General features: G+C 39.9%; 1 protein-coding gene across 1 annotated transcript; it reads right to left on the bottom strand.

Moving 5' to 3' along the window:
* Positions 1-1,843: 1,843 nt before the first annotated feature.
* Positions 1,844-7,566, bottom strand: SF3B6 (splicing factor 3b subunit 6). The gene is made up of 4 exons (XM_007421215.3): positions 7,385-7,566; positions 5,400-5,518; positions 4,413-4,551; positions 1,844-2,887 (listed from the first exon to the last, which is right to left on the bottom strand). The coding sequence occupies exons 1-4, from the start codon at positions 7,412-7,414 to the stop codon at positions 2,798-2,800; spliced, it is 378 nt and encodes a 125-aa protein (XP_007421277.1). The 5' UTR covers positions 7,415-7,566; the 3' UTR covers positions 1,844-2,797.
* Positions 7,567-11,232: the final 3,666 nt, after the last annotated feature.

Below are 11,232 nucleotides of genomic sequence, written 5' to 3'. Positions count from 1 at the left end.
TTCCAGATTCTCCATCTGAGGGCTTACGGAGCAATCTGCTCCAAGTCCATTTAGTTTTTCATCTTCTGGAGGTTAAGGAACTTGCTAAGGCAGTACTTGCTGATGTAGGAATTCTAACCTCAAAGAGAAGGTGGCATCCTGAAGAAAGAATAGCCCTTCTTTGCTTCTTGACTCTTCCCCATAACTCGTTTTTCCCTCTTGAATATTTGAATAGGGTGTATTCATTATACTCAGAAATAATATGGTTTGGTTTGGCTTAGTATGTTATATGAATGTGAAGGGGTGGAGGTATCAGCAAAATTGTGTAATATATAAGTCTAGTGACTGATTCCTCATGTCACTTCCTCGTATAAATTCTTCCAAATTGTAATGTTTTAAGTAGTAGAAATGGGAGAGTGGAAGGGCCCAAGTGCAGTTGTGGACATAAAAGGTAATATGAGATCACTACACCTAAGACAGGTCATTGCTCATAGTCCTGATACATGGAAATTCTGAGTCATTACCATCTAGTTTGTGAGCATTCAGACTTTCCCACTCCCTTAGCATGAGGAGTAGAAACCACTTTTGACTTAGACTGACTTCTCAAGTTTAGGTTGCTAGAATTTATAATACAAACTTCTCTGCGTGCTGTCAAAATTACACACAAGCTGAGAATCTGGATACTACTCTTTTTAAGACAACCCAAATATTAAGATTTACACATTTTAACCCATTATACCATTACATATGTTAGTGAATTGAATTTAAGGGAACTGTATTTTTGCCATTATTTATATTAAAAGATAATAAAGATACATTACTTTTTAGGCATAATTGCATGCTGTTTTCTTGAAAAAGTGTTGCTGCAAATACTAGTGAGAAATGTACTGTATTTATATTATCTTAACTCTTCCATTCTTTTTAGCTGAGCTATTTGTACAGTGATACTGAGCTGCAACAATCTTGAGTAACCTCATACAGTTAGACCTCCAGGCATTTGCTTCCCATTTTGTTCTAATTATTTCACCTTGCCCAGAAAAACAAGACTAGAAATAGAATCCTTAAAACAGACTAATGAAAGTTTTGCCTTCAGAAAAAAGTCAAGTCTCTGGTCTGGTTTCACAAGTTGAAAGAATTTTGGATTTTAAATAAAAGAAGGAAACCCATATTCCAACAACTCTACCACCAATTAGAAGGAATGCATGGTACATGGAGCAGGATGTATGTCGTGCTATTTCAGACAACCCAAACTAAGGCACAACCACCATTTAGATATTTGAACCATACCTATGAATTCCCAAGCTTCTCAGTAACGTCTCGTCTCGTGTCGGAATACTATGTTGTTTATTTACCCTATCTGCTAAGAAAAATAAATTCTATTTTTTTAAATACCAGATAGCCACCAAAAAGGGAATGGTTGGAAACAAATGACAAAAGTGGGACTACAGTTTTTTCCCCAGGGCAGTAGAATTCCCTACACAATTTCGACCTTGAAAACATTTGAGTAAAAACTCAGCACACAGCTACAAAAGCCTTTTTTGAAATATAACTAAACTGGACCTAGGCATTTATGCAAAGAGCACTACAGGTAGTCCCCAGGTTTAGAACACCCGGTTTACAGACAACCCATAGTTAAGAATGGAGCCTCTTGTAGCAAAATTTGAGTTAAATACCCCATGATTTTAGTTAAATACACAATGGTTCAAGTTCATTAATAATACTGTTCCAGCTTACATACAAATTCGATTTAAGGACAGACCTTGGGAACAGAACTCGTTCTTAAACTGGGGACTACCTGTACCAGAACAAAAAGAATCAAGATTGCACAATGCTGAATGTGTAGAGCAAATCATAACACCAGAAACAAATTTAGAATCATTTAATCAGAAAATCACAGAATAACTGTACTCTTAAAGACCCAATAAGCTCACTTTAATATTAAAAAAAAATTATTTCTAAAAAAATAAAGGTGGTATACAAGAGTTAACCAAATCTTTAACCTCTACTGGAAAAGTGTTATCTGTCATTTACAAAACATAAGCAATACAATAGCAAAACTTAAAAGTTGTATATATTTTAATGAAGAAAATTGGTGTGCATGCAGATTGTCATGTCTGAACAACCCTAAACTCCTCCTGTTTTTTGAAGCAGCTCATGTGATCAAGGTTTTTTTTTTAAATGTTGTCATATTCTGGGTGCAATACAACATAAGAAAGGGGCATAAAAGTGGATCTCGGCAGTTCAGCATTGGAACTCTCAAAGACACACTTGGGACATGATAACTGTAAACTGACATTATTGTCTAATAGTACATGCAAGTTAAACTTCAAGGATTTCTCACTTCCTCGCCTCTCTACCTACAGCCCTGAAAAATGCTTACAACATTTAAAGTATATCAGACAGCTTTTTTTCAACTCATTATTCAGAGGAGACAAATTATGGGCCATACTTAGGAAGTCAGATACCAAAATATATTTTAAAATATGCATGCTTCTCCTTTATAAATTAAATACGACAATGACCCCCCCGAATATTTTACACATCCTCCTGGCTGTAATGATTAAACGGTGATATTAATGTCATCTCTCAGCTGTGGAAAAAATGTTATTCAAGTTTTAATATCCAAGTGCCAGTCATTATCATACAGCAATGATGAATCCTTCCAAAGGTGAGAATAATCAAGATGGTTATGTAATCAAATAAAGAACTAAAATTACCAATGTTTCATATACCAGGTGTCCATATTTGGGGTTACATTTGGCCTAGAAACACTGATGTTTTTAAAAAATCCAAAACAACCAGATCCTCAGGAAAAGTTTTATTTTGGTGGATCTGTGTTTATTCCATATTTCTCCTTCAGAAGTTTCAGCTGTTCTTCTTTTTTCTTTGTATCCATTTTTTGGAATGCCTGTCACAGGACAAAATAAAATATTAAAACCAATATATTATTAATAGAAAAAATATTTAAGCCAATTTCATTGTATCAATTTCACTTTGGGAATGTAATGGATCTTCTTATGCAATTCAGACTGCTTACCATCAAACTGCTTTGTGATTTAACTACAAAATTCATACATTAACTTCCTGAAAATAAGCCAAACTGGGGGTAAGAAGTGGCATTCTACAATATCATGCTGACCCTAAGCTATCTTGGTCAAGCTGCACCCCGCCCCCTCTTGATGCCACTGCTGCTTTACAAGAGGAGAGAGAGGCCCTGTGAGTCCTCCTGTCTATTTGTAGGTTTGTGAAATGCTTGTGATACATGAAAGCTTGAGACCTAACTGTTCAGCAAACAAATATGCTTATCATTTGTTTAGACATTAAATGCCTTTCATTTAAATACTAGCCTGATAACTATAGCAAATGAATCCTTTAGTGGAAGGAGGAGGAAGTATTTGATCCTTCTCTCTATTCCATACAGAAACTAAGATAAGTTTTTAAGGTAGAAAAGCTTTCTCTACCTGATATAGAAGTCTCCAATTATCTGCCTCCCCACTCAGCAAGCCAGTAACTTTTATGGTCATGTTTACAAAAGTATTATAACATTCACCCAAATATTAAGGCATTAAGAAATAGCTTTTAAGACCTATTGAGACCATTATACCATGCTACAAGCACTCTTCTAAGCTTCTATCTTAGAGCTGCAACTATACTGAATTCTATCGTATAGTGCAGTATTAATGCAGCCTCAGGGGTTGTGCAATATGGAATGTGAAGGTTGTGTTATATGTGTTTTATGTGTGTTATGTCTTTTATGTGTTTTATGGTTTTTATATTTTTAAAGCTGCACTGGGGTGGCATTAATTTCATTGTACAAGTTTTACAATGACAATAAAGATTTCTATCTATCTATTCTATCTATTCTATCTATCTGCAGAATTTAGCAATGAAGTATCAAAAAAAGCTGAAAGAAATATCAAACACAGAAAGCTAGTAACTGCATATATTGGCCTTCATTCCCAACACAATTTCCAAGGGGGAAAACTCATGTCCAGGATTTATAATCCATAATTACAAATAATCAAAATACAAGAAGTCAAGAAAACAAAGTTGTGTATACACTATATGCAGGTCTTCATACAGGACGTTAATTTTTCTTTCTTTCTTTTTTTTTAAGATAAGGTTTGCTCTTGGAAAACTATGTATGGAGCTATTTTCTTTATGTGTTGCAGAATATACAAAAATACACAAAACACCATCCCACTTCTCTACCCAGATCCTTCAGTTTGCTACAGCTAAAATCCTCCCTGGTTAGCACATCTGAAAAGGAAACTGATTCACTACTCACTAATATTCTATTATTTTAACAGCGTCCCCATAATACTCTCATCCAAAGGGAAAAAGGAAAGTATTCCCATAATACTCCCATCAAAAGGGGAAAAAGACAGCAGAATTAAAGAATTGATATGCTTTAAGAATATCCATATACTTGCCCTGTTGGCATTGTAGTACAAAACAACAAGGTATCTGTTGCACACATTGAATCCTGATAGATGATCACAAGCATTTTTGGCATCAAAGATATCTTCATAGACTACATAGGCTGTTCCCCTTGTCTCAGGAGTATTCCCTCTGTAGGATAACAAGTTTAATATCAGCAAAGGACAAATCTGTACCAGTACTCAAATATGACATTTGTCACCAATACAATTTTTTCAGACCCTTCAGTTGAGTCTTAAAATCAGTTAACAACACTGGTTCCAATCCCATATGGATTTAAATGTGTATAAGCCAGGAATGGGCAGCCACTAGGTTCCATACAGCATCCCATTTGCAATTCTCAGACCTCCCCCAGAATTAACAGAGCTGACATTTTCAGACCTTTTTATACTGATCTGGAGGTATTAAGGGGTGAAATGGGTACCTTAAGGTTCTGGCATCCATTTGACCACCTAAACCACTCCTTAACAGGGCAAAAATTTCCTAGATTGGGGCAGCATACAAATGGAATGAAAACTGAAATCATCCACTCTGGTGACATCACAATTTCACTAGCCATATCTCTGTAGCCCTAGGCAGGAGACAAACTTAAAATGTAATCCTAAAGCTAAGCAGATTGCTCACCTCTAATATAAGCCTGTAGAACTTGAATTCATTTTAAACACACATTCAACCGTGCCACACAATAAATCTCAGACACATAATTTCTACCATGTTTCATCACACTGGCTGTGATGTAATTTGTTTGCTTTGGTTTAGGGTGATGTGGGATTAGTTGCAGAGTTGGGAAGTGTCTAACATATCAAAGGACTTTTAAGCAGCTAAGCCAGGCTTAGGAGGTTTCTTGCACTATAACACTATTATAGAAACCACTTTATTAAACTACAATAATGATTTATTTATCATCTAGAAAATTGTTGGGCATAACTAGAGCAAACCTAATTCAAAGTTTAGTTTACTCAAATACACAATAGACTTACACTCTGATTTGTCGAATAGGTCCGTATTTTCCAAAAATGTCATACATTTCTTCAGCTGTGATTTTATATGGTAAATTTCTGATATACAAAATTCGGTTGACTTCAGGTGGTAGACGGATCTAGGTTTAACAAGCATTACCATTAGCAACATAAACACTGATGTAAACATTTGTTTTATTTTCCTATTACAGGTAGTCCTTGCTTAACAACCATTTGTTCAGCAACCATTCGAAATTATGATGGCACTGAAAAAATGGATTTATGCCCCATGCCCAAAGTTACGGCTGCTGCAGCACCCCCACAGTCATGTGATCAAAATTTGGGACTTGGCAGCCTGCCCACAGTTATGACCGTAGGGAGCGCTGCAACTGCCACCCTCATCTATGCCCTTTTGGCTGCCCTGCACAGCAGCACTCAGTGGCAGCAACACCAGGGCTGAAGTAGAAGCCCAGGGACTTCAATAGTCTCAGCCAGCTGCTACCACTCCCCAGGCCTCTACTTCAGCCCCAGCACTGCTGTTGCCACTGAGAAATGCTGCCTGAAGCCCCGCACTGCAGCCAGCCACCCCAGCACCATTGCGCAAAGCCCCAGTTGTCCCCACTGCCCTGCATTCCACAGGCTCTGCCGCGCCCAGCTGACTTTTGCCATTTTCCTACTGCTGCTGAGGCACACCCGGCCTGACCCTACTGTATGTGAGGCAGCTGCTGGCCACGTCAGGCCTTCTTCCCGAGGCCGCTTGTACTGCTTTCCAAGCCACTCATGCCATTCCTTCTCCAAGTTGTGTGCCCCATTCCTTCTCCAAATCATGCATCCCATTCTTGCGATCCTTCAGAAACCTTCTGGTCTTCCCCAGGTCTCACGAGAATGGGTGTGCTACTTGGAAAACAGCAGGAGCCTTGTTCTTGCAGTGATGCAAAAGACTTCATTCTCCAAATCACACACTCCTTTCCTTTTCCATTATTATTATTATCATTATTCCATTGTTTTATTTATACACACACACAATTATTACATTGTGAGCTGCCCAGAATCAGTTTGGAGTCAGGCAGCACCTAAATTGAATTAAGTAAATAAACAAACTACTGCTTTTTGCATTGATAGGACTACAGTAATACATTTGAAGATACTTGATCTACCAGCATCTCATGTAATATGGGTGAAGTCTCCTTAAAAGCCTCAGAGCTTACTCTGGAATAACGGGGGGGGGGGGGGGACAGGATTCTACCATGTGGTAAAGAGAATAGAATGATGGAACTGACCAAAAAGAGAGATTTTGCCAGAATACCCAAACATAATGCATGGATCACAGTACAAGTTAACTCCTTATACTCTTCCGTACACAATAACAGACTCTAAGTAACACAATGAAGTACAACTGTGGCTGGTAACAATGTGTTACACTGAACTCAGTGTGGTTTACAGCTCAGTATTATGTGTAAATTCAGCCATCTGAGTTAATTTCAATAAACCAGCGTCCAGTTAAGATGGCAAGCTGTACAAGCAAAGCTGAGGAGAGCCACACTTTCTCTATTCCCACCCTATCCATGTTCATGTTACTGGTTGCTGCCTAATTCAGCAATTCGGGGAGGGGGGGGCAGACTTCAGCTCCCATGTTCCCCTACCCAAGGGCCATAGTGACTGGAGAGTTATGGGAGCCAATGTCCAGCACACTCGTGGGGCGCAGGTCAGACACTAGGGGCCAGGCAGTCGGTCACCAGGCCGTTCAGCCCACATCCCCACCAAAATGCCTTCCTCAAAGGGACACTCTCCAGAAGGCGGGGATTACAATTCCCATCACACATATGACAGTTGCGGATGTCCGGAATTTTAGCCCAGATGGGCAAGTACGAAATCAGGAGAGCTCCCGCTTCCCGATCACTTTCACGCCTTTCTTTATTTCCCCAAACGACGAAAGCCAAATAGGGGGACGGCACGTCAAGGGAAAGCAGGGCCAGTGTTCAAAATGGCCACCCTGTCCGACTCACATTCGCGCGTTTCGCCGCTTGCATCGCCATGGCAACGGTCCTCGGAGAGTTACGCTTCACCCGCAGAGAAAGGAAACCTCGACTGAGACCGTAACCACCGATCGCACGGGAGATAAGTTGAACCCGCTACACCGCACGTCTTACACCCCACCCGGAAGAAGAACAGACTTCCGGTCCGTCGTAATTTGCTCCTCCTGCCACCTCAAAACACTACATGTTCGTCCATACTACCACGACTTCCGGTTCCGATTAAACACACACTGCGGGGTCAGAATGGCGGGTTTCCTGCGACCAAAGGCCAAAATAGATGTAACTAAATTCTTAAACTGGGATATGCGGAAAATTATTTTTTTATAGACGGTTTGGAAAGAATCCTGCTTTTTACCACCACCATCACCATTCATTCCCCAAGTTGAAGCAGAATCGGGAGTCTTATATGGGTCGGTTCATTATTTGTCTCGTTTTGTGAGATGAAAAAGAAGTATCTGATACCGCTCAAACGAAAAAACGAGTCGTTTCTTCACTTCCCTGAATCAAATGCATTGGAGTAGAATGGAACAAACGGGAACATTTTCAAAGAAGGGCTACAAGGACGAGCAGCAGACAAGTCTTATGAAGAAAGATACATGACAGGGCTCTTCAAATACCTGGAAAGTTGTCTCAGAGAAGAAAGTCAAGAACTGTTCTTCACTGTTCCAAAGTGCAGGGCCGAGAACAATGGATTTATTGTGTGGAAAGGCAGATTTTGACTGATATTGGGAGAGGCTTCTTAACAGTAACAGCAGTTCGGTAGTGGAATCAATTGTCCAAAGAAATGTTGGCCTCCCCTTCACTAGATGGGTTCAAGCGGAGGCTGGGAAGGTAGTTGTCAGGGTGCTTTAGGTTGGATTCCTTCACTGGGCAGAAAATCAAGAGCCTGTAGCACCTTTTTCAACTAACAGATTTTATGAAAAGGCATAAGATTTTTGTGAGCTACAACTCATTTCATCAGATGCATAGAGTGGCTGGTCTGATGTAGGATTTAAACTGGGATGGGGGAGAGGGAGGGGAAGACAGGTTGATTATGCAGGTTCAGTTCACATGTGAGACAGATTACAAGTACATTATGAATTTACAGTTGCAATGTGTTAAAAACCCATTATGTTTGCTGAGGCCTTTTGAGATTGCTTGAAACTTTTTAATGTACTGTCAATTAATTGTCAACAATTTCTCACTCAGTGGTGGTGGAACCCAATGGTTGTCCTGTTCTATAAGTTGCTATAATTTTTATGCAGACATCAATCACATTAATGTTTTACACAGATCTGGAAAAGCCACCATCATATCACTGAATAAATGAGGATCTTACACTTGACATACAGTGGGGCAAAAAAGTATTTAGTCAGCCACCAATTGTGCAAGTTCTCCCACTTAAGAAGATGAGAGAGGCCTGTAATTTTCATCATAGGTATACCTCAACTATGAGAGACAAAATGGGGGGGAAAATCCAGAAAATCACATTGTCTGATTTTTAAAGAATTTATTTGCAAATCATGGTGGAAAATAAGTATTTGGTCAATATCAAAAGTTCATCTCAATACTTTGTTATATATCCTTTGTTGGCAATGACAGAGGTCAAACGTTTTCTGTAAGTCTTCACAAGGTTTTCACACACTGTTGCTGGTATTTTGGCCCATTCCTCCATGCAGATCTCCTCTAGAGCAGTGATGTTTTGGGGCTGTCGCTGGGCAACACGGACTTTCAACTCCCTCCAAAGGTTTTCCATGGGGTTGAGATCTGGAGACTAGCTAGGCCACTCCAGGACCTTGAAATGCTTCTTACGAAGCCACTCCTTTGCTGCCCGGGCGGTGTGTTTGGGATCATCGTCATGCTGAAAGACCCAGCCACGTTTCATCTTCAATGCCCTTGCTGATGGAAGGAGATGTTCACTCAAAATCTCACGATACATGGCCCCATTCATTCTTTCCTTTACATGGATCAGTTGTCCTGGTCCCTTTGCAGAAAAACAGCCCCAAAGCATGATGTTTCCACCCCCATGCTTCACAGTAGGTATGGTGTTCTTTGGATGCAACTCAGCATTCTCTCTCCTCCAAACACGACCAGTTGAGTTTAGACCAAAACGTTCTACTTTGGTTTCATCTGATCATATGACATTCTCCCAATCCTCTTCTGGATCATCCAAATGCTCTCTAGCAAACTTCAGACGGGCCCGGACATGTACTGGCTTAAGCAGGGGGACACGTCTGGCACTGCAGGATTTGAGTCCCTGGCAGCATAGTGTGTTACTGATGGTAGCCTTTGTTACTTTGGTCCCAGCTCTCTGCAGGTCATTCACTAGGTCCCCCCGTGTGGTTCTGGGATTTTTGCTCACCGTTCTTGTGATCATTTTGACCCCACGGGGTGAGATCTTGCATGGAGCCCCAGATCGAGGGAGATTATCAGTGGTCTTGTATGTCTTCCATTTTCTAATTATTGCTCCCAGAGTTGATTTCTTCACACCAAGCTGCTTGCCTATTGCAGATTCAGTCTTCCCAGCCTGGTGCAGGTCTACAATTTTGTTTCTGGTGTCCTTCGACAGCTCTTTGGTCTTGGCCATAGTGGAGTTTGGAGTATGACTGTTTGAGGTTGTGGACAGGGGTCTTTTATACTGATAACAAGGTCAAACAGGTGCCATTACTATAGGTAACAAGTGGAGGACAGAGGAGCCTCTTAAAGAAGTAGTTACAGGTCTGTGAGAGCCAGACATCTTGCTTGTTTGTAGGTGACCAAATACTTATTTTCCACCATGATTTGCAAATAAATTCTTTAAAAATCAGACAATGTGATTTTCTGGATTTTTTTCCCCATTTTGTCTCTCATAGTTGAGGTATACCTATGATGAAAATTACAGGCCTCTCTCATCTTTTTAAGTGGGAGAACTTGCACAATTGGTGGCCGACTAAATACTTTTTTGCCCCACTGTAACTGTGACTCAGCATATGTATCAAAGTTGGGGCTTCTGCTGTGAGTCTGAATATGTCTCCATGAACATTAGGCTATGGGGAGAAGAGTTTATTTTTTTGTAACTTTAAATGAGGGTGAAAAGTTATATTAGCTCATCCTCAGTGTGACAAAGGTTGGAAACCACTTCTTTATTATTGTCTTTGTTGCCTTTTTCTTTTCTCTTTTTTTTTTCTTTTATTCTTTTCCTTTCTCTTTTTCTGCACCTTCTGAACTTTTCTTTTTTCATTTTTCTTCTAGGTTAATTTGTATTAGTTTTTACTGTGTTTATTAAAAACTTCAATAAAATTATAAAAAAACATATGTATCAAAGTTGGTCCGTCCAAATCCTTGCTTTTGATGGCAGCATAGAACAATGAGGAAGGGGAAGAGTTTGCAATCGCATGATTTCTTCCATGAAGAGGCAATAATTAAGGGCCGAAGTCCTGTAATTTAGCCATAAGATGGCAGCAACAGAACTGTATAAAGTGTACTGGTCTAATTGACTGTAATAAAGTGATTGATTGAACTGTATAAAGACCAATATGAACTGTTCCAGCCAACTTTTTTTAATACTCAGGGAAAAGTGAGAAATGCTTATGCCATATAACTAAGAAATGCAGGAACTCCATGTAACTGCGATTGGATAACCACATGTCTCTCTTTTCCCTACTCCTCCCAAAAAGCAGCAGAGTATGTTTCACATGCAGGTCTTATTTATGTAAGACTGGGGTCCACAGCTTGTGACAATGATGCCAAAATGAGATGTATGTACTTCTGAAAGGTTGGAGCTTGCATTGTGACATCACAGTACATATTTCATCAGTAGCTCCCACCCCGCGTGGATGCCCATCCTGGTTTTCTCTTTG

This window comes from Python bivittatus, unplaced genomic scaffold, assembly GCF_059951505.1.
Source record: "Python bivittatus isolate LINGU-HERP-01145 unplaced genomic scaffold, Pbiv_v1 ctg000020_np1212, whole genome shotgun sequence".
NCBI classification, from domain to species: Eukaryota; Metazoa; Chordata; class Lepidosauria; order Squamata; family Pythonidae; genus Python; species Python bivittatus.
Note: the sequence above shows the minus strand (reverse complement) of the source record. Positions and strands in the feature narration are given on the sequence as shown.